Here is a 23,949-nt window from a genome sequence, read left to right on the forward strand (position 1 = left end):
CTGAAGTCACAGAGTGAAAGCAGATGTAGACAATACATAAATGAAGGGGTGTGGCTGTATGCCAATAAAAACTGATACTGACAACACAGGCAGCGAGCCACAGTTCCCTGACTCCTGACATACATGATCCAAGCTGACGAGCACAACAGTCTCCTGAGGCAAGAGGATCTCACTTCCATATTAGAGATTATCAACCAAAGACCACGTGTTTAAGGACTGACGAACCAGGTCTGTCTTGAATTCAGTTTAGCACTCTCCTATCACTGTACCACATTGCCTGCCTACTAAAAAACTTCTCAGAAAACCTTACGTTGGTATATTTATGTACCTGAGTCAGCCTAGCGGCTACGCCGATGGGGCACTAGACGGGCTGGTTTGGCTTTGTAGAATTCCCAGATGTTGCTTTCAAATCTAATTTGTACTACAAGTTGCAAGCAGAAGCCTTTCTACTCCTCACATTCACTTCTCAACTTCTAAGTTACTTGACCAGACAGACTGTGCCAAATGGCATACGCCGTATGATACACCTTGATAAATTTGGAAAATACCATGCTGTATTGTCAGTCAAGATTGTCAAATCACACTCCACAGCAAATGGAAGTTCTACGTGGTCACTGTACCTCAGCAGTTTCAAGTCCATTAATTGTCATACAGACGTCAAGGTCACTCTGTTTGAACCCAAATCCATTTTTGGAGGAGCCAAACAAGCTCAGTTTAGTTCCTGTTAGGGATATATGAAAAGTCATACCTAATTACCTGAGTACATTTAATTTTCTGATCGAAACAACTTTCTCATGAATCAAAAATACCCAGTTGTTAACTGTCCTATAACAATCTCATTGTAATTATGTTCTTTCATTAACTAGTCATTTATTATAAATTACTTTCTCTCAAAATTTACCATAAATAAATAAATAAATACAAGCTATAGAAGACATGAAAGATTATCAAATGCCACTTCCTTCTTAAATGCAAGGACATTTCAAGGAAAATGTGGATCATCTCAGCACATTTAATAATGTAAGCTTACTACTTTCTAAATAAACTCACTTTTTACAGGTCTGAACTTTGACTCTAAACCTAATACTAAATGAAGTTCACTTGTGGTATCTGCTAAGCAAAATACTACACTGCATCTGTCTTTTCTATTGGCAAACTAGGCTTGGGAAGACCAAAAACCACCCTAGGTATATCACAAAACAACTGAAGCCCTGTCCCCACCATCACTGCAAGACTGCTTTCTTAGTCTCAAAATTAATGTTGTTGTAACACATGTACTCATTCTGAAGGAAAGTCACACTTTCTTTTCCTAAAGGTAAAAAATTATTTACCTGGAAACTCTTGTCTTATGAAACTTTCTAGGTTTTGCCGAATATGTTCACGTGCTTGATCTTCTAAAATAGTTGGAGAAAAATCCTCTGTTTAAAATAAACAGATACATTCAGAAACAAAGATTGTTCACATTCTCTGAAAAACTATATTTTTAAATAAAATCTAACTGGCTTTAAAAAGAAAATAAAGAAAACTCTAAATTTTGTGTGTCTTCTCAGTAGACAGCATTAGGCAATATAAAATAAAGTTGCCTTTTGAAAGAGTCTATCACCAAGAACTGCTCCTGAGATGTAAACCAGTCTGAACAAGGGTTCTGCTCCTGGGTTCACAGAGACCCAGAGCCCTATGAAGGCAGCCTTCAGGGAACTCTCCCAGAGGGTGAACACAATAGTTTGTGAGCATGTGCATATCTATGTATTTTTTCTAAAGAGAACCAATAGTTTTCTTTCATCACTTACACTCTCTGAAGAGGTTTAAAAAAGAAATCCCTAATTAAGAATAAGCGTTTTCTGGCACAGACAGACACCTCAAGGTGCAGCAATGTGATGTATCACATTCTTCCACTCTAAGCAGCTGCCATGCCTCTCCATCGAATGTTTTTTCTTGTAGAACTTTATATCTCTGTATACCAACACTTCCCCAAACTGGTGTTCCTTAAAGGGGCTGTTATAAAGGTTATTAATTAGCATTAATTAAAAAGTATTCTACGCTCAAATTTTGGAAAAGAGTTACATAAGACTAAAGAGTTAAATAAGTTCTTTACCATAGCATTTCTCAGAAGACTTTATTATGCTAATGTGCCCTGAAAACCTCTACGGGAGGGGGCAGGATATAGTTATTCCCTACTTGACCTATGGAATACTTCCTGTGACGAAATACGATTAATGGCAGGCACCTAGAAAAACATTTCAGGGAATACCAGTCAGGAAATGATAGTACTCCAGTCTTAAGACTTAAAAGATTCTCCCTCCGTGTCTTTCTTTAACAATTTTTTATTGCATGTCCCACATGGAACAGGATACATAGAGCACTGTGGATACAATGGAGAATGGAACAGACTTAGCCCCTATCTATAATGAAGCTAACAGGTTAGTGATTCAGGTAACTCTTGAGAAAATGCCAATTTAATATTTTGACAAATCACAAGAAATGTTAATAACTTACTGTAACACTGAATGCAAACTTGATCTAAGATATTTGAAAATTTGGGTGTTAATGGTGGCAAAGGTTCCAGCTGGATTCTTTTGAAGTCTTCAGGACAGTCCTTCTTTAGATGACCCTCTCGTTTGCATAAACTGCATACTACTGTAGGAGACTGCAGGAAGACAGCAAAGCAAATAATATAAGATTTAAGATAAAACTTTATTTACCAAATAAAGGGGTCTTGAATCTTTTTTCCAAAGTACACATTCTACTTCTCACATTCCAAAGGAATGAAAATATAATGGTGTGGCCACTCCAAAGTATCTGAGATGGGGACACCCTTTTGGTACACTCAGGAGAAAAAGGCAGTTATTTTTACTACCAACAGCATTACTTTTCTCCTCTGCAAATTCCTAAGAGATTAAGGAGGGAAGTGGACCTAGTGGTTGCCCTGGAGTGAAAAAGCAACTTGTTAACCACTACCAATAGGGGAGAGCCCTGTTTAGTACACAAAAATCGAAAGTACATGCATTAAAACTCTTTCAAGTCTCCTAGTGCCATGTCTAGGAGTGGCACTGATTACCTTGCCTTTGGTGAAGGTGAGTTTACTAAATTCATAGAAGAAATCAGAGTGATCCGCAGTTGAATTTTCCTCACATACATTTTCTTCTTTAAGACTGATTTTATTAAGTTCCATTAATAGATTTCCATCCACCTGGTGTTTTCCACATTCTTTCAAGTCTTCACGCTTAGCAGATCCACCAAATTCCTCGTCCTCTTCAGACAGGGCATCCTCATCCCCTGATCCAGTGTAGGTGTTGTCTAACTCATCTTCATTAGCCACGTCACCCTCATCTTCCCTTCGGGAAATGGAGAGCCTGGGTTCTTCCTCCTCCTCCTCTTCCTCCTCCTCTTCTTCATCAGAGTGAATGACTCCTGATGTCTGGCCCTGTCTTGAAGCGGTAAAGTGGCTTAGAGCATCTCCAAGTTCATCTGTACCTTCAATGCTTTCTTCATCAACATCAGCCTTGTCAGCTACAGTAGCAAATTCGTCAGACTCTTTAGCTGTAGGATTTTCGAAGCCTTTTAAATCCAAAGTGCCATCAGCCTCGTTATTTCCTGGGCGGCCGCAGATGACAAGCTCTCCACATCTGCTACTACTTAAAGCTTGATCACCAGCAGTCAAAGGATGCTTGCCCTCCAGTCCACATTTTTCTTTCTCATCTTTACTTCCTGTTTCTTGATGATGTACTTTAACATGCTCAGAGTCATCACAAGTGACCTCTGCCTTGATACAGTCTGAGTTTTCCAGGTGGACACTGACGTGTGTGTTTCCCATTTCCCCTGTTGATGGGCCTTCAAAGCTTTCAGCGGTCTCTCTAAGAGTCAGTGACTGTACCTTGCAGGTGCTTGCAGTTAAACTGGCAGCACCAGGACCTTGAGCCAAAACTGAGGTTTTGAGTTTATCACCTTCTGCTTGTACATCTGGATCACGTTTTGCTACTTCTTTAGAATGTTTGGAAGTACAGGTATCAGTACTCAGAGGTTTTGGAAGGCTGGATTTTGTAATTTTGTGTGGAAGAGCAAAATATTTATACGTTGTCCTTAAACAATGAAGTATATATTCAAACACAGGTTGATTATTTAGGGTCCTTGCCACATTTCTTTTAACAGAGTAGGGATCTGTAATGAAAAAAAAAATCTGCTACTTCATACACTTCATGTTTTAAAAATTAGCCTGCTATAGATAAAGACAACAAGTAAGCAACAGTAAAATTTATCATGTATCATATGCTTTTTAAAAAACTGGGGATGGGGAGTAAGAAGATACAGTTTAAAAACGAAAAGAAATGCTTTCTTAAACATCTTCTCTCTGAAGAGAACCCATTCTGTTCAGAACCAGTACCCCTTCCCTATTCTGTTCTGTGACTGCGGAGGTTAAAAAATAATAAAAAAATAATAAAAAAAAAAAAGATGTCATCAGTGTGGCTCTTGTGCCCTCGGGAAGCGAGGTCTTCCCGCCAGGCTCTGCTGAGTGCTCAGCCTCCCCACTCAGCCAGGCCCTGCGGTTTGTAGAGCTTACCTCCACTCTTCTGCCCTGGGAAGCCCCATCACTGAACTGGCTGGACTGAATTCAGGGGCGAGAGGGAGGCACCAGGAGGAGACACCACTTCTCTCAATCTTTTCTCCTCCCCTAGAACTCCAGCAGGTTAGGCAATTGGCCAGAAGAGCTGAGCCAGAGAAACTGCAGGGGAGGGTTTAAAAATGTGAGATCCCCATGACTGCACACAGAATTTATGCAAAATGCAAAAAACCCTCTTATGCAATATAAGGCTTGAAAAAAATCAAGCAAAAATAAGAGAATTCCATTTAGGAGGTTCTTTAAATTATCTGAAGGAGGAGAATTAAGATTTCTAGTGGGGTTTCCACCTCCTGACTTTGTAAAGCTGAGAAGATCTCGTACATTTAATGAAATCTACGGGGCACATCAGTATGTCTTTTATACAATGGTTTCAGTTACATGAACCTTAACTCATTTAAGAGTTTAAGTGTTTTTTTTAAGAGAAAAGGTGTTTTTATGAATAAGTTCTAAATGTTATTGCAGATATTCCAAAAATAACTATCCTTTTTCTCTATGGAGAGGAATCCAATGAAGAATGTTATTTTTCATGAGAAAAGGTATTTTCCTCAACCTTTGTAAAACTAAGCAACATCAACAACAATCCATGAAAGGAGTGAATCTAAAAATCCAGAAATGAGAACAGCAAAGAGGAAAGCGGGATTTACACATCACTCGGAAAAGACTTTTTAAGCATTTAAAGTTGTTAAGCAATTTACAAAGAAAATAAGGACACAGCCAGCCATTCTTTTAGTTGCTTAAGTGATTAAGATGTTTTACTGCAGCACTTAAAAAACCCAGGATGAACAATTTGGTCCCTTGGAATGACTCACTGTAACACATGCAAGATTCTAGCTATCTATTTCACTTTTGGGGTCAGGCCTTCCTTACATGTAGGAGCTGAAAAAAGACTGAAATAAAAAGCATGCTGTTAGACTGACACCTTAAAAAAAAGGGGGTGGGGTGGGGAAATTAAAGATAAACATTTTGAGGTACCTTCAATGGCAATGCGCTTTTTGGGCCAATCCTTTGATTCACGAGATACCGATTCTTTGACACGGATGCTTATCACTAAATCAGCCAAATTGAATTCTAAAGCATAGAATCGAAGCAATTCCACCCAGAGCTGCCCAACTGGTACTGAAGGCTGGTGTTTTAAATCAAATATTAATGATACCTATTAACAGCAAAGAGAAAACATACAGGTTATTTCAGATGTCAGTACAATCTGAAAAATAAGAGATCATTCAAGCATCAAATTAAAAAAATCTGAAAAACCTTAGCAAAGATATGAATTTGACAGCCTATCTAGATAACCACATTCTAGGTTCTATTTTGATTGTGGGAAAGCAGCATTCCTTCACTGAACTCCCAGGATTAAAGTATGTTAAAATCTAGTCATTGTCATAGGAATAGACAGGCAGTTTTATGTAACCAGGCAGCACTCCTTATTTTGAAGTCTTAAGGGCAGGTGGAGAGAACTGTGCCCTGACCGCTACTACTCTCGGCACTGAGCTCTCCCTGTTCCTGCCTCTGGAGGGTGCCTTTACACAGTTACGCACAGAAACGGGCTGCAGCTAGAGGCACAGAGCAAAAGGAAAAACACTCCTCTCACTTGCTCTGAGAAGCTACATTAAGTTCATTGAATCTGCCAGTAGCAACTGATTTTAAAGTCAAATAAATAACTCTTGATATCAGAAATTAATACTAAGTTTTCCACTCACAGACTCATGACAAGTTGGGACATACTGTGATGGAATATAGTGGAAAGTACAAAGGACTTAGAAAAGAAAAAAATGGGTCCAAATACAATTTTGCCACTTCACAGATCTTAACTGCTCTGTGACTTAGCTTCTTCTTTCTTGGATTGGCAGTATAGCACAGAGGCTAAGAGAACTGGCTTTGGAGTGGGACATGCTTAGCTTTCAAATCCAGCTCTGCCATTTACTGGCTGTGTCTGATCCTGGTGAAGGTATATAAGCTGTCTAACTAAGCCTCAGTTTCCTCATCTGAACAATGGGGATCACAGTACCCACCTCATAGGGTTGTTGGGAGGACTGAGTGAGAGAGTGTCTGTTAAGAGCTTAGCACAGTGCCTGGCACACATGTTCAAAAAATGGTCGCTACCATTATCTGCAGAGTAGGGATGATACCACCTATAACACAGGATAGTTATGAGGATTAAATCAGAAACAAGGGAAAGCATCTGGCAGACTGGTTGCTCTCTGTATTTTTTCATTTAGGTATAGTCTTTTTAAATACAAGAAATCCATATACCATTGAAACAATGTCACAACTGTAAGATGCTCTTACGAGGTAATCTAGTTCAACTCCCATATGCTACAAGAGAAGGAACTGAAGTCCAAAGAGTGACTTGTCAAAGGTCCCAATGCTCGTCAGGAGCAAAATGAGGACAATGTCTCCAGATCCCAGTCCAGTGTTCTTTCACCACACCACGCAATTTCGACGCTGTCGAGGTCTCAATTTCAGAAGTGGTAGCATGATTTATCTCTCCAATGAGCATTCAAACGTAAAGATAAAGTATTTAATTGGACTTTCAGCAATAGCTTTTCCTTCTAGGGTATACAAATTTGTTTCCAATCGTACTTTATTATATCAAGCTTCAAAACAAGTGGTATGGTATTTTATTAATGCCACATACTTATTCACTAAATCTTAACCACAAAGGTTCTGTGAAATAAGATAAAGTTATTAGGTGGACTTACAAAGCAAAACTGATTAAAAATGGAAGTTGTCTAGGTCCCACACACTATAGTTGAGGACACAAAGAAACCCCCAGAAATGGAAAGCTTCATTAGATCTCACCTCTTTATCCATATATTCAGCATTACTAAGGATTTTTAAGCATCTCACTGAAATGACTTGATAATATCATAACATGGAACTTAAGAGACCTTTGACATATCTAGACTAGTGGTACTTACACTTTTTGTTGTTGTTATTGTTTCTGCTTTTTTAACGTAGAGAACACTTTCTTTCTCAAATAAAATAGGACTAGCAACTAGCATTTACTGAGTGCTCACCACATGCTCGGCACTGAGTGAAGCATTCTATAAATCAGTGACTCTATGAGAGGGTACCAATATCATCCCCATTCACAGGTGAGGAAACTGGGGCACAGAAAGATTAAGTCACCTGCCCAAAGACACACAGCTAGGAAGTGGGAGAGCTGCATTTGTATTTGTAAATTCAAATATTCTGGCTCCACAGCCTGTGCTTTCAGCCACTCCTGGAACCCCAAATAGAAAACTGATAACAGCAGTGTGTTCCGGCAGCAGCAGGGGTAGAGTGCCACCCCCACCCTCTTCCCCTCAACTCTCAAGGATTCCAGAAAACACACCTGGAGAACGTATGATTCACCATTATCTCCTCATTTTAGGCATGAGTAAATAAGGACTAAAAGAGTGACATGACCCGTTTGTGAAGAGCTAGGATTAGAATCCAGGTCTCAGAAGTATTTTGTGGGTATTACTGTCATTTTACCCCAAAGAGTTATGGGGAAGCTCATGGAGTCAAGGACCATTTACCAATTTGGGTCAGAATCCTATTGTTATTACTAGTATAATTACATTGTTCAGATTTTTGTTTGAAATTCTAATGGCAATTCTTTCCTTGTGCATAAATTCTCCTGCCCACCCCTAATGGTATGGATATGGACAAGTACACTAGACCACAGACTTAGTCACTGTTATTTTAGTAATTTGAGGTTAGTTAACTTTTCAGATATTTAAACCTCATAATACTATCTAAGACCTAAGCTCTTAGAGGACAGATGGGAATTTATCTTTGAATTCTCAGCCTTTTTCATAGCACCTTGCACACAGAAGAAACCACATAAATAACTGTGGATTCAATGATTTGAATTTTACCTTTTCTCATTACTTGTCTATTCAAAGGACTGAATAGACTAGGAAATGAAACAGCCACGAAATAGTTAAGATAGTTGAGGAAAGAAGAGAGGATGACTGAGTAACTCATAAACTCCACAATTAACAACACATTAAAAATAGACGGTAAAACTAGAAACAAGGGAGAACAGACCTGTCCCCTTTTAAAGGGCATTTCTTTTGGTGCCTCTTCTTTTGCTGAGTCTGCGCCCCCTGCAGCATTATCAGTGTACTCCCAGACCACAGAGTCTTTCTGAATTTCTTTAAGGTTGAAATTCCCCAGTTTGTTTAACGAGAATCCTTCAATCTGGGAAAAATTAGACACATACTATTATAAGGCAGAAACGATTTTATATCAATCAGAGCATATTAATCCTGGAAGAAATGAAAAGTAACATACTTTAGTTCACTGAAAATATAAAAGGTATTTTTTTATAAAAGGAGTATCTTTGAGACATCTGTAAATTTAAAGGAAAAATCAAGGTTTTGATTGCAAAAGAATTGGTGATTTTTGGAAATAATTCTTTAGTAAATAGTCTAAGAGAAGGCAACATGGCCTAGGCCTAAAGTCATGGTTCTGGAATAAAACCACCTGGGCCCAAATCTCACTCCCTCATGTACTAGCTGTGAGACCTTCAGTAAGGTCCTCACTTTCTTTAGGTTTCAGGCTCCTATAAAAAGGGATAACACTAGAATCTCCTTCATGGGATAGTTATGGAATAAAATAATGGACACAAAGCATTCAGATACAGGGTATGGCATATAGTAAGTGTTTAATCAATATAAAGTGTCTCTTTTGACATTGTTAAGATGCTAAAGAAAAGTCTAGGCTCAAAAGGTCTAAGAAATGTGGAACAAATGTGAACAGATTTCTTTACTGTAGGTACAAAGGGATTTATCACAGCCTTTTAGACAGGTTAATGTACATAATGAATTGTGGGGTGGGGTGTGTCTGTGGTAGCCCCAGTTCCCCAATGTATTTCCACATCAAATGGACTACTTCTTTGGTTTAGCAGACAGAGCAGTCCTAAAACAGAAGACATCATGTCACTCCCCTGCTCATGACAGTTTCCTTCTTACTCAGGATGAAATTCAGTCTTTTCTAGGGCCTAGGGAATCTGGTCCTTTTCTACTTCTCTGACCCATCTTCTCGATCTGTCCTCCTGGCTTGGAGCTGACGCCTGCTATTCCCTCTGCTTGGAAGGCTCTTCTCCCTAAATCAGCTAACTCATGCAGTGAGGAACACATTCAGGCTCTGCTCAAATATCTTTGACTCTAAATAACTCCTCCTCTTTCACTCTCTGTCGTTCCTACCCTGGTTTATTTTTCCTCAGAGAATTACCGCCACTTGACATGTACTTATTTACCTTTCTCATCTTATGTAAGGTGTTTCTCCGGCTGCTTTTGAGTTTTGCTCTTTATTTTTGGTTTTCAGCAGTCTGACTATGATGTGCTAAGCATGCTTCTCTTTGAATTTATCTTACTTGAGGTTTACTTGGCTTATTGAGACTGTAAGTTTGTCTTTTTATCAAATTTGTGAAACTTTATTTTTTTCTAACCCCTTCTCTTGCTCCTCTCCTTCTGGGGCTCAAACTACCCCTAGGTTAGATTTTTTCTGAAATTGTTCCACAAGTCCCTGAGGCTTATTTTTTTTTTTCAAACTTTTTTATTTTTCTTCTTTAGTTTCTACTTATCTATTTTCATATCTACTGACTCTTTCCTATGTCACCTCCACTCTGCTATGATGCCCATCCAGTAAATTTTTTTAATTTAAAATAATGTATCTTTCACTTCTAAAATTTCCATTTGGTTCTCTTTACATTTCCTAATTCTCTGGCTGATATTCTCTATCTCTTCAAATTATTGCAAGTGTATTTCCTTTGTCTCATGGAGCAGTTATAATAACTGCTTTTAAAGTCTTTGGTATCTTATCTTGGGCTTGGCATCTGTTGATTTCTTTTCCCTTGAGCGTGTGTCCCATTTTCTTGGCTCTTTGTATTGTTGAGTATTTTTGGATTGTATTCTGGATATTGTGATACTACAATGTATTGTGAAAATTCTGGATTCTTTATGTTACTCCAATACGTGTAGCTACTTTTGTTTTATAGGTAATTAACTCGCTTAGACAAAATGCAGATTGTCACATCTCTGGTAGACAGCAGCTCCAACCTCAGCTCAGTTTAGTAAGCCTTGGCTCTTAACTGTTTCCAGTTTGCTTCACCTGTATGGTTTATAGGTCTGTCATTTATTTTAAAAATTCTCAGTCATTATTACTTCAACTGTTTCTTCTGTTTCTTTCTCTTTCTTCTTCTCCAGGTATTCCCATTATACATACATTACAACCCTTAGTAATTGTCCTACAGTTCTTAGCTATTCTGTTCCATTTCTTTTTCATTCTTTTGTTCCTCTTTGCTTTTCAGTTTGAGACGTTTCCATTGAATAAAGCTCACTGATTTTTTCCCCAGCTTTGTCCAGTTTCCTGATGAATCCATCAAAGGCATTCTTCATTTTTGTTAGTTTTGATTTTTAGTATTTCCGTTTGATTCTTTCCTCGAGTTTTCATCTCTCAGCTTATATTACCTATTTGTTTTTGCATGTTGGCCATTTTTTCCTTTAGAGCCCTTAGCATATTCTTGTTTTTTAAATTCCTGGTCTGATAATTCCAATGTTTGCTCTGTTTCTTCAAACTATGTTTTTTGACTTTTAGTATGCCTTGTTATTTTTTTGTGGAAAGCTGGGTAAAAGATAGGCCTGTGGTGTGCGGTTTTCTTTTACCTGGCTAGGAGTCAGGCTATGTACTGTTTGTTGTAGCTGTAGATGTCAAGGGGCTATAACTTATGCTGGTATCCTTGTTTTTGTCTCCTGTATTGCTTTTGGGTTTCCCAAGAGATTTCTTCTTATATGAGGTCTGTCTGTTGTAATCCCATTATTACACTGGAGGCCTAATGATGCTGTAGTAAGGTGTGAGGGGAGGGGAAGCATTCTGTAGTCCTATGTTCAGGTCTCAGTCTTGTAGTGAGACTGTGGTCCTGGGCTGTGACCTTCACAAAGTGCTTCTCAGTCCTGCCCACCTGAGGTGAGACCGGAAACTACAGAGGGTTGGAGTTGGTATTTTTCCTTTCCCCAGGTCAGTTAGGCCCTGATAAAACTCAAGGTGGTTAGGCTCTGGTAAGACAGTTTCCCTTGAGGGCAGGCTTTTGTTTCTAACAGCAGAATGCTCCAGGCAATTTCAAAATGGCTAGCTTTTCCCTCAAAGGGGATTTTTCTTAGATCTTTACTCTGAGAACCTGGTGGGCATTTTTGGAGATAAAACTCATGAAATCAGCCCCCTAAGACTGGCCCCCCGATTGTTTTTCACTTTCAAGCTTATCCAAACTGAGCCTCCAGAATCAGAGTCCATGTTTTCCTATCCTGGTGGCCGTTCCATGGGCAGGATTCTGTTCCTGGGCTTCTGCTCTGACAAGTTATATATTTGCCTGTCTCTCCAATTTTGGGGGCAGTGGTTTTCCCCATGACCTCAATTCTCTGGTGGATCTAAAAAGAGTTGTTGATTTTCAGCATGTTCAGTTTTTTTCTTTTTGTGAGGGTAGAGTAATGACTTCCAATCTCCTTATATGGCACGCTGGACTGGTTCAGAAGTCAGTCAGTGATGTACTGAGTTCCCACACAGAATTAAGGGTTCCACTTCTCTATCTCTTCCCTTTCTGTTTTTTCTTCCCCTTATTATCTGGTGGCCTTAGTTCCTCTGGCCAGAAAGAGGACTGGTTTTTCTACCAGGGTTGCCTTCAGGGGTAAAGCCACTGAAAAACAGAAACTCACTCTGTGTTGGTCACTTGCTACAGGTTTTGACTTCTCTCCAAAGTCTGTTTGCATTTGTTCAGTCTCCAGAGCCTTCACGTTGTTGTTTTATGTATTTTGTTGAGAATTTATAGCTGTTATTTCCAGAAGGATCACTTATTTTAGGAGTTCACGCCTACATACCGTAAGTGGAACTTGCCTTTCTATTGAAGGGGAAAAGGACTACATCTGTTCTCCTACCTGTAGAGTTCCAGGAACTCTACATTCCTGATCTCATTTCAAAAATTTGCAGATGAGTCTTTCACCAAGGCTCAGAGATTAAATAACCTGTTCAAGGTCACAAGGATTTAAGTGGCAAATCCTGGGTGAATCTCAGGGCTGCCAAACTTTAACACTACTCTTCTTTCTACTATATTATCTGGCATTTTTAAAGTGTAAATAACTGTTTCCTAAGGGTTACGTTTACATAATCTAAAATAAGGAAGATTCCAAATAATATCTACTAGGAGACTAGTAAAATATTGTTGTAGGGGATAAAAGATGCTAAGAACACAGGGTTAAGCCTATTCATCATTCACAACTCACATATCAATATCTAATGATAATAAATGGGAATTTTAATTGGGAGTAAAAGGTCAGAGAGATAATCTCCAACATGGAAGACATCTGAGTAGGTTGGGAGAGAATGGCTGAAAGATTTTTGAAAACACAGATCTGAGCACAGAGATACAATACTCTAAACTTCTTGACAGAGAATTTAGTCTTATTCATCTGTGTATTACCTTCAGGGCCTAGTACAATGACTAACATACAGAGTGCTTTAAAAATTTTGAAGGAGTTAACAGTTTAGATACTTTCATGCACAGAATTTTGAGGTTCTCAATAGATTTTCTGCAGAAATAGTGATATAAAATATCTGGCATGAACAAGGCACTGAATTTCTTTTCTCTCACTTGCTTCATATTTTTGACTTAAAGACCCTAGCAGAAGCCAGCACACTGATACCTGACTAGTTTAAAATGCTGAAAGCTACAGATCACTTTGGTTCAGGCAGCAGAGTTTGCCGTATTTGATACACAGAATTCAATCTAGTATTTGGCCACCACATACTTGTTCTGTTATTAAATCTTAAATAAATAAATGGTATAATCAAAACCAAATTCTGTGTCACCTTAGAGAACTTCCAGTACTACTGCCGAGGAAATAATACACTGGCCATAGGAAAGGGTATTCATGCTACTCTTAAGCAAATCCTGAGGAGAATCCCATCACCAGAATAGAAGCACTTTATTTATTTTTTTTTACTGCATCCTCACATCAGTGACAGATGCCTACTTTAGAGATGATGAGGACACAAGAAAAGGCAGATTTTACTAAGACATTAGTGAGTATGGCAATGCATCCAACCTCTTCTAAGGCTTTTTGTTTGGCATAGGAGTCCAACTGGTTTGGTTCCATCTTAAACTCCTGTCTATCTTGGATCAAAGTGAAAAGAAAACTTCAAAGACTTTCACAGAATCCTATTTGGCTCTGATGAAAACGGTTATTTATCAACAAAGGGTTGACTTTGTTTTCTCACCCTTTTTTCTACCAGGAGAATAGGCTAGCAAGGATACCTTGAATTTTTTCATTTCAGTATCACAAGCACAAGGAGAGCTCCCTTTAGGCAACTGGGTCGCAGCACAGTGGACTGCAATCCCTAATGCCAAGACAGAGTTTATATAGGACTTATTCTGCTTTAGTCTTTATTCTCAGGGCCTGGCAGACAAAGGTCCCTGCTTAGTTCTCAACTTACTAAGTATAAAGAAAAAATTCCTTAAAATCTTATTTTTTTTTTATAGACCCATAATTAAGGGCTACTGCTCTAGAACATCTTCTCCTTAAATGACGAGAATCCTGCGTACGCTAAGAAGACTAGTTAAAATACTGGATGTACCAAAGTAAGCTTTCACCCAGTGAGCCTTTTTATAAAGTAAGTGTACACATAAGATTTTTATCAAGATAAACACCTAGGGATTAACAGTGAGGTTTCCAAGAGAATGAGAATAACTTCATTTTGATTTTGAGATGGCTTCTTCTTAAATCTTACTATTTGAATAAATCAGCTCAACTTTAATTTATCCAGAAAGAAAGAACGGTCACATTACTGAAGTCTAATTCATCTTAAAGATTATAGCAAAATATTATTCAAGAGGTGACTACTAAGTTCTGCATCTTGTGGTATAGGTAGCAATTTCAGCACTTATATTTTCTTTTGTTTCACAGGGAACGGGGTAAAAGACTAGAAATAGAAAGTAAGTGATAGAGAACCAAAAGCTTCCTACAGTCTGTCTGGAGGTGATATATAAATTCAAGTATCAAATTATAAAACTGTACCCAAAGAAAGTGTGTACCAAATGATAATATAGGTTCACATTCTCTTGTCTGAAAACCTCAAGATCATGTGTTCCATAAATCAAGAGTTTTTTCAGTTTAGAAAAGTAACAGTGTCCCTAAGCAGAGTACAGGGCAGCATCCTGAGTCAAATACATTAATATTTCAGCAGTGAAAGGTATGAATATTCACAATAGTAGGATAAATAAATTCATGTCAGTTCTGGTTAGGTTTTTAGACTCTGAAATTATACACAAGGGATTGTGGCCCTGTAATAAAATCAGTATCAGCTATATAAGCAAAAAAGTTTTATACCCATGATCCTAGATAAACAGGCAGAAGGGGTTCTTTCCTCTGTTGAAGAAAGAAAATGGCCATCAGGGCAAACACATAAGGTGGCAAACCTCCTTCTTCAGGGCGATCTATACTGCAAAGCTACAAATGAGAGAAAAGAGGATAAGCATTCTTTTGTACTTGTCTAAAAGTACATTCTTTTGTAAACTTGTCATTTACGCAATTTGGTCTAAAACCCGTTACTTCATTTCCGTGTGTCAAATGATTTACCCCTCCAAATAAAACTCCACAGTGACAAAGTACTTCCTTGTACTTTTGGGGTAACCACATATTGTGGTTTTGAGTGACAGTTTCAATTTCAAATTTTTCATTTTGTTAACTAAACTCATTTGTGAAGGGCCCTAAAAATAATATTTGCTGTTTTATTTTTTTGATATCCATGGTAAATCCATTCACTTGGTTCAAAAACTTGTTAAAGAAGTCAAAATGATGGTTCAATTCCAACTGTAAGCCAACTGGCTTTGCTCAGTTTAATGGTCCCCTCACCCTTAGCTACTACCTTGAAAATGCATGCTTTGGTCAGAAAGGTGATTAGGGGAGAATGTAGGCAAACTCATTAGCGCTGGCAGAAATAACAACTTAGAAAGCATGGCCTACTTAGTGATGAAGTAGGAGGCTGCTTTCAAAGGATAGCACATTGTGATTATCAATTCACCCAGTTAAGAGTGGGACACCCTCTGTCCCTGCTGGGTCCTGGACCCAAGCAACAGGAACTACGTATTGCTACTGCCATGTCTTAATCGGTAAAGCTTTGGCTTTTCTCTACACAGAATCTCAATTTTATAATCATGATGGGACCTTACGTTTTGGGTAAGTGTTAGATGCTCTCATGCTTATTTGAGCATTTCAATAGGATACCATATTTAAAACACTGTAGAAATGTAAGGCAAGATTAGATAGTGGCGGGCTTCCCTGGTGGCGCAGTGGTTGAGAATCTGCCTGCTAATGCAGGGGACACGGGTTCGAGCCCTGGTCTGGGAAGATCCCACATGCCGCGGAGCGACTGAGCCCGTGAGCCACAACTACTGAGCTTGCGCGTCTGGAGCCTGTGTTCCGCAACAAGAGAGGCCACGATAGTGAGAGGCCCGCGCACCGTGATGAAGAGTGGCCCCCACTTGCCGCAACTAGAGAAAGCCCTAGCACAGAAACGAAGACCCAACATAGCAATCAATCAATCAATCAATTAATCAATAAAATAAATCTTTAAAAAAAAAAAAAAGATTAGATAGTGGCTTTCATTTTTTGGGAGTCTCTGGGTATATTACTGGAAATGGTATGAGAAGCTTTATCTCAAACTTTCCTGTGCCTGAGAAATCACTTCCGGGAACTAGTTAAAATGTAAACACTTGGTGGGTCACATGAGAGTAATGTACTTACTATTGATGAGATTCATCTTATGAAGCTGCAGCTTCATTTATAAATGCTTTTAGACATTGTTTTTTCCTCAGCAAAGACCTGGTTTATTTACAGTGTATTTGATTCATATGGTACAAAGGTAGGAATATTGTGATGAGTATATTTTCTTGATCTGCAGAAAATGATTTCTTAACCCACTTGTGGGATTCCTGCGCTCTAAACTGACTTTTCACTGGTGGCCATAATTTCCCTTAATCCACACACGTTTTTATCAGGTTTTCCAGACAACCTACATCAAGAATCTTTAAGCAGCGTAATTTTGTCTCTCTTAATTGAGCAGGACAACGTGAACAAGATCCAGCCCCAAACAGAGACTAAGGGATGGGGGGCTTTAGCTAGTGAAGTTGATCAAGCACAGACAACCTTATAAATTCATGCAATAAAGTGAACTTGCTTCCAAGGATGTCAGCTGAGAAATCCATAGAAATCCCTGCTACACAGTTAACATGGAAAGAATTATGGTTTGAGATAGACTTGTACAAAAAAATAAGATTCTGGGAGAGTTGCATTTTTCTGAGGGTAATAGGAGTGCCATTCTACCACTAGAAAGGGGGAAACGGGAGAGGGACTGACAGAATTCTCTTCTGCTGTTATTCAAACTATGTGTTTTTGAATTTGCCTCCAGCTGATGAGAGTAATGTTAGATTTAGGACACATCATTGAAATGCCAGCTGTTTGCTTCCACTAACAAATATATGGAAATAGCTTTCTAGGTATTTTTTAAACCATCAAAATTTTACTTTTGTTTGGTGAGGGATCGGAACTACAAAGAAAAGAAAAAAAAAATGTAAACACTTGGGCCATAACTCTGGGATTTGACTTACAAAACTAATTTTTAATAAGCATCATAAAGCATTTTGATCTTTTGAGCAATATGTCATAGTGAAATAGAAACTGAGTTTTTCTTTCTGTACACATTAAAATTTCTGTTCTAATACTCAGATGCCAACTCCCTTGATGTCTATAAATATGCATCCAAACATTTAAGATTAAATGAACCATGTGAAAATCAAAGCATACTGCTTATGCACACATAGAATGTGCATTCATTTAAAGAACTCAAACCTACCTTTGCCCAGTACCTAAATGCAATCACCAAAGGAACCAGCTTTGATTCTAGTTTTCCAAGGGCAGTTAAATGATTTGTTGTCAGACAAGCATTTTCATTTCCTGCACTCACTTTACAAAGAAGACCACTGGTAGGGGTAGAGGGTGAGAATGGGAAGGAAAAAGAGAAAGTATTATACAGGTATCAGGTGTCTTTTACACCACCACCAACTAATTTACACTGATAACAAATACTTCTAACTCACTAAACCTTTATGGGTCATCTCAATATTGGATTAAAAAAGATAGGGCAGCTGTCTTCTGAGTAAACTTTATTTTTCAAGAACTAAAACTTCATGTTTTCATATAATAAAACTATTTTGGGGGAAAATGCAAGTAAGGAGAATACTGTAAAATGTTTCAAATGGGAGTATGAATTCATCTTTATAAGGGCAAGAGTGTTTTCCCTAGTTGGAGGAATCTGCCTAATGGCAAATCATTACAGCCTACGAACTACCCATTTACAGTGGTAATGGTAATGCTTCCAGATGGAGAGAGAGCCGGGTGAACTGTTACTCAGCACTGTTTAAAATGCTTCTAAAAAGGATGGCAAATAAAGGTGATTAGAGCAAGTAACTATTTGACAGAGTTGTTTTTTACTGAAATGGGTCAAAATGCTTCCTTCCTACAGTTTTTCTTTTTAACTAATTTTACTCTTTTAAAAATAAAACACTTTTTTCCTCTTGCGTTAAACACCAACAGTAGAGGGAGAATGCTAACAGGAAGCTTGTGAAGTTAACCACATAGGAGCTTACAATTCTAGAAACTGGACATTAAGATGGAGTAAAGTACAAGTGCTTTTGGCAAGCTGGTACTTAATAAACAGCTTAAAGAAGCAGAGACCTTTGCTTTTCTCTGCACACCACCACTGGCACCCTAGCGTGGAAATCTGCATCAACATCAATAAAAGAGTCTGGAAAAAGAAAAGAATATCAGATAGGTTAGTTAACTAAGCCTTTGTTTAAAAGCACAACTAGATAAAGTACAAGTACCAGTTGTGAATTATCTGTTTGGCCTTTTGAAAGACCATTACAAAATAAGGTTCTCAAGAGATGATTACAAAATAAAAGTGACTTGAAAAGGAAAAAAGTATTATATTCAAGAATCAAGTAATCACATTAATTTAAAACCCTTATTTTGAAAAACTAATGTCTGATTAGAAATGACTACATTATTGAATTAGAACATTTAAATGTTACATGGGTGACATAATTAGAAATATGAATAGGACATTAAAAAAAATTGCTGCAAAAGCTACTAAAATACGTGGGGTCAAAATGCATACTGACTGAAGTAAGAAGAAATGTTTAAATGTTTCATTCAATCAAAACATAAAGGATGGGAAAGACTAATTCAAGGGATGAGACAATTTAATGAGGCCTACGGAAAGCACAGAAGCCATCAAGCCCCAGTTGGACATTACTCTGGACAACTGATAAACCTAACTGGGAACAACTATTTGTTGATTCATTCATCTGGGCTAGGCCACACTACTTATTATTTGTAAAGTATTAATTTAAACCATGGAATAAAAAAGATTATCTTTTAGTTTTTTACCCTCAAGAGTAAATTTTACATATTTTGATTCTTTTTAGTCTCAGCCTAGGGCAAATATAATCTTTATAAATTGTGACATTATCACCAAGCTAAAAGCTTTACTTACAAAATAATTATTCTGCATAGTAGGACAACTAACAAGACTCTAATTAACTTGCTAATAATTCATGGGCATTTGCTTTAGTTTTTTGTTTGGATATTACCCATATAAGTAAATCAAAAAACATGACTTCCTATTTTCAAAGTTTGAGAAATAAGATATATTCAAATTATAGACAAAAGAAAAATTTAAGAGCAAAATGTGGAAAGAATTTGGCCTTACCACTGTTCTTTAAACATTCTTGGACAAGTAAGAGAACATCTGGCTGAGACATCTAGGAAATAAAATCAGTGAATATATCAAATAATCCATAAGTACTTTTGCTTCACTGAGATAATACACAGTCATCTGAAGTTACCCAAATTCCTTTCCAAATTAGAAAGCACCTTGCTACCAGAGTAAAGGAATTAATCATTGTGCTGTGTGCACACATCAGACACAGAGAGATGAGCAAAAAGAGGATGAGTGTGGGCAAAAAGAGACCTACTACGCAGTTAACTCCTGATTCACTAATTCCTGAGGTAATTAGCCTCTCAGCAAATCTCAAAGTTGTGGCTAGAGGTTGTCAAACTGTTAACAATATTACTTCTTACTCTGTGAGACTACTTCAACATATTGCTTACCGGGGTCTCCACTTTAGTCTTGCCTTTCTCTATTAATCCTTGCTCCACACAGGAGCCAAAACCACTTAAAATCATACATTAGATCTAGTTGTGACCCTCCTTAAAACTCTCAATCTGGCTTCTTAATGCCCTTAGGTCAAAATGAAATTCTGGCTTCCTGTATGTTGGGCCCCATACTACCCCTCTATCCTAATCTTAAGCTATTCTTCCTCTAGGTCCCTTCACCACAGCCCTTACAATTTTCCCTTTAGCACCTTGAATAGGCCAAACTCATTGTTTGCAAATGATGCGCCCTTAGGCTGAAACACTCTTTTACCCTTTCACTGTCCCCACCCATTCTCATCTTTTAGAGTTCAGTTTAAATGTAATCCCTTCAAAGGGGCCTTCAGGGCAGCTATATCTACACTCTTTTATTTTCTCTCACAGAACCTTGTTTCCCTGCATAGCTCTCATTATAATTAATTATACAAACATAATTACTTATCTCCTTCCCTACGTATGAATTCCTGGAGGGAGGAATGATATCTGTTTTGTCCTCTAGAACCTAGTATGGTGCTTGACATATACTCAAACTCACTGAATATTTGCTAAATGAATGAATGACATGAAATCAAAATAAGTGCTATGCTGGTAAATTATTAAGCAGAATTTAAGGTTAAAAGAACAGTAAAATCCATTGGTCAGCTGACCAGGTAGCTATAGCAGTCAGGGATGGCAAGTAATGAGAGGTTGTGAAACAGAACATCTGGGGGAGGAGACTAGGAATCATTTTTATTTTTAAGTAGCAACCCAAGTAAATGGGCATAAACCATTTGCAAACTGGCCTGCAGGAACCACCAGTAAGTAAATGGATAATCTACCAAAGTGCCTTCCAGTTTTAAACTTCTGACTCATCAACATCTTTTTGAACCATGTTTAAACCAGAAATCTAGGCTAGGTGTGGTTCTTCAAAAGCATAATTATTGGGCTTCTCTGGTGGCGCAGTGGTTGAGAATCTGCCTGCTAATGCAGGGGACACGGGTTCGAGCCCTGGTCTGGGAAGATCCCACATGCCACGGAGCAACTAGGCCCGTGAGCCACAACAACTGAGCCTGCGCATCTGGAGCCTGTGCTCCGCAACAAGAGAGGCCACGATAGTGAGAGGCCCGTGCACTGCGATGAAGAGTGGCCCCCGCTTGCCACAACTAGAGAAAGCCCTAGCACAGAAACGAAGACCCAACATAGTAATCAATCAATCAATAAATAAATCTTTAAAAAAAAAAAAAGCCTGTGCCTTTAAAAAAAAACCATATTAAGATGGTTTAAAAAAAAAGCATAATTATTTTTACAAGGTGGGTGTATATAAGAGGAGACTCAAGAACAAATTAAGCTTGCAGGTCATAAATGTTTATATAGATACACAATTTGAAATCTGAAATCCTTTCCTGCCATTGGAAAGTTGACTTGTCAAGATAATTTAATCCTTTCAAGTTAACAGACCTAAATAACCCCATCAGATTCACATGGTTAGAAGACCAGTGTCTGAAGAAAGTATGAAAGATCTGTAGAATAAAAAGAAATGCTCTAAAATTGAAGGCATGCAGGAGAACATAAAAACAGCAATTTTAGGGAAAAAAATTATACTTTTAAAAACAATGCAGTTTTAGAAAAAAAAATCACACTTAAACTGTCCTCAAATATCTAAAATATATCCATATATAGCTCACATTTGGGAAAAAAAAGAATTTCTGTACCACTGTGAAAATTCTAACATTTCACTTTGTACTTACAATGGCTGGAAATTGAATGTCAATGTTTATATCTGAATTTTTGAAACCCAATCTGCTACAGGATGACCCATATAATCTCAGAGAACAATCTAAAACAAAAAAAATTGAATAAATAAAAGTCATAAATAAAGTAAAATTTCTCAAAAGTTATTACAAGACACTGCTATTTCAGAAATGGAACCATCAATTAGAACTACACACAAAAGAAAAACACTGTTCAAGTCTGGCATAAGCAAAGGACAGGAATGGGTGACTCTGCTCTTGTCTTCATTTTATTTTATTTAAAAGGGAAGACTGGGCTTCCCTGGTGGCGCAGTGGTTGGGAGTCCACCTGCCAATGCAGGGGACACGGGTTCGAGCCCTGGTCTGGGAGGATCCCACATGCCGCGGAGCAACTGGGCCCGTGAGCTACGGCTGCTGAGCCTGCGCGTCTGGAGCCTGTGCTCCGCAACAAGAGAGGCTGCGATAGTGAGAGGCCCGCGCACCGCGATGAAGAGTGGCCCCCGCTTGCCGCAACTAGAGAAAGCCCTGGCACAGAAACGAAGACCCAACACAGCCATAAATAAATAAATAAATAAAAATTAAAAAAAAAAAAAAGGAACACTGCATTGACTGCAGTTTAGTTTAATAGCCACTCTTTTCATATCAGTTGTAAAACACGTTAAAACTTACTTTACTATTTCGTGTTTTGTGCAGAAAATACTATTTGAAATGATTTTTAAAATGTGGAAGTTGAAAAGGGATGCCTAACTTTGTTATACGTTTGTAAACCTGATAGTATATACTGAAGAGGTAACGCAAACACTTCACCTTTTTGAAAGCGTACATAGGTATAATTTACTATAAAGATCATGTTTCAGTAAAACAATAATCACAAAAATCAGCATAAAGTTACTTTTCAATATGAATACGCACTGTATTATGAACAAAAAGTTTAATTTAACATAATATAATCCCTTTAGGAAAAGTTAAGAAAATAATTATAATATCACTGATATAACTTAAAATGTTAGGCAGCAAGTGATTCACAGTTCAGAGGAAGACGTGTGTATGTATACCACCTATATTTATTTTACGGCATTTTTCCCAATGTTTTACTATTGTTGTGCCAAAAAATTACCCCTTCTCATCAGGGGACTTTGTATTTTTTTTTTTTCAGGTTTGTTAAGTCAAACAACTCCTTTGGGTTTTAACAGGTTTTCCATGACAAAGCACATTCAATTTTACAATGAAAATCTATAGCAAAAATCAAAATTACAAATGACTTCTCAGGAACTTGTCTACAGCATAAAGGATGAGACACTTATATAGGGGGGGGATGAACAGAATCTTGCCCTTTATTTTTTTTAACAGATATATATTAATATGAATCATATACTATATGAATGATCTTTCAGTAGAACAAACAGTTTTATGGGTGGTACGGCAATAAATTCAAATAGTGATTTCAACCCTGGCTGTGGATCAGAATCACTTGTGGAGCTTTTGAAAAAAATAGTTTTCCATGGCTCCACAGACATAACTTGGAAAAATCAATTCTGCACTGTACAAAATCTCTTACAAATTAGTTTTGAAAGCTCATTTTAGATGGTGCAATTCTTTTAAGTGCGGTTAAATAGAACCTTTTATGGACACAGATAACCTGAAAATGACTCCAGGATACTTTTCTTTATTTTAACTCAAAATATTGTGTCAATGTAAATAGGTAGAAAGGTGTGGTGATCATTTTGTAATGATAAAAAATACTGTATCACTATGTTGTACACCTGAAACTAATATATTGTAAGTCAATTGTACTTCAATTAAAAAAAAAGAAACTGAACTTAGAGATGGAAAGTAAATAAATAAAAAGGTAAACAGATATACAAGAGTCCCATGGTGCTCTAATAATACGGGGCATGTAAATGGACAGACACAATGAAACTCACAATGAAGACAGGTTAATGACAACATATGTAAAAGTCTTTGTTACCTTAGGGTAAGCCAGGAGAAACAAAAACATACAATAAAATTGAGAGCTTCAGGACATGGCAAATCAATTTCTATTAGGCAAAAATTACTACTGGTAGGAAAAATGAATGGGGTACTTTTAGGTAGCTAAAAAGAAAAACAAATCTAGAAAATACCTGGTAACTTGTGTTGGAACACATTTTCCATGATACGTTTAACTTCTAGTCTCTGTTCCAAGTTCTTACTGTGTAAGCCAAACTCCTGTACCACTCTGTCAATGGCAATACCAATCGCATTTATCTGGGAGGGTGTAGGCGGGGGTAACGTGGTGAGCAACTCTTCCTCCTGCTTCTCCTTTTAAGATCAATGTTGAGATTAAAAATGACTTACACAGTTTTTA

At 37.7% G+C, this 23,949-nt stretch overlaps 1 protein-coding gene across 5 annotated transcripts in view; it reads right to left on the reverse strand.

The window, feature by feature from the left end:
• TUT7 (terminal uridylyl transferase 7) overlaps positions 1–23,949 on the reverse strand; it is a 60,697-nt gene that overhangs the window by 29,789 nt on the left and 6,959 nt on the right. For all 5 annotated transcript variants that reach the window (XM_068552118.1, XM_068552119.1, XM_068552122.1 and 2 more), the window contains exons 5-16: positions 23,726–23,903; positions 21,600–21,688; positions 19,430–19,481; positions 18,394–18,463; positions 17,513–17,639; positions 14,989–15,108; positions 8,657–8,809; positions 5,591–5,771; positions 3,059–4,158; positions 2,497–2,647; positions 1,332–1,418; positions 621–721 (exon numbers count right to left, since the gene is read on the reverse strand). In XM_068552118.1, coding sequence (XP_068408219.1) covers positions 621–721; positions 1,332–1,418; positions 2,497–2,647; positions 3,059–4,158; positions 5,591–5,771; positions 8,657–8,809; positions 14,989–15,108; positions 17,513–17,639; positions 18,394–18,463; positions 19,430–19,481; positions 21,600–21,688; positions 23,726–23,903 — 2,409 coding nt within the window. The remainder of the gene's footprint in view (positions 1–620; positions 722–1,331; positions 1,419–2,496; positions 2,648–3,058; positions 4,159–5,590; positions 5,772–8,656; positions 8,810–14,988; positions 15,109–17,512; positions 17,640–18,393; positions 18,464–19,429; positions 19,482–21,599; positions 21,689–23,725; positions 23,904–23,949) is intronic.

Source organism: Eschrichtius robustus, chromosome 10 (assembly GCF_028021215.1).
Source record: "Eschrichtius robustus isolate mEscRob2 chromosome 10, mEscRob2.pri, whole genome shotgun sequence".
NCBI classification, from domain to species: Eukaryota; Metazoa; Chordata; class Mammalia; order Artiodactyla; family Eschrichtiidae; genus Eschrichtius; species Eschrichtius robustus.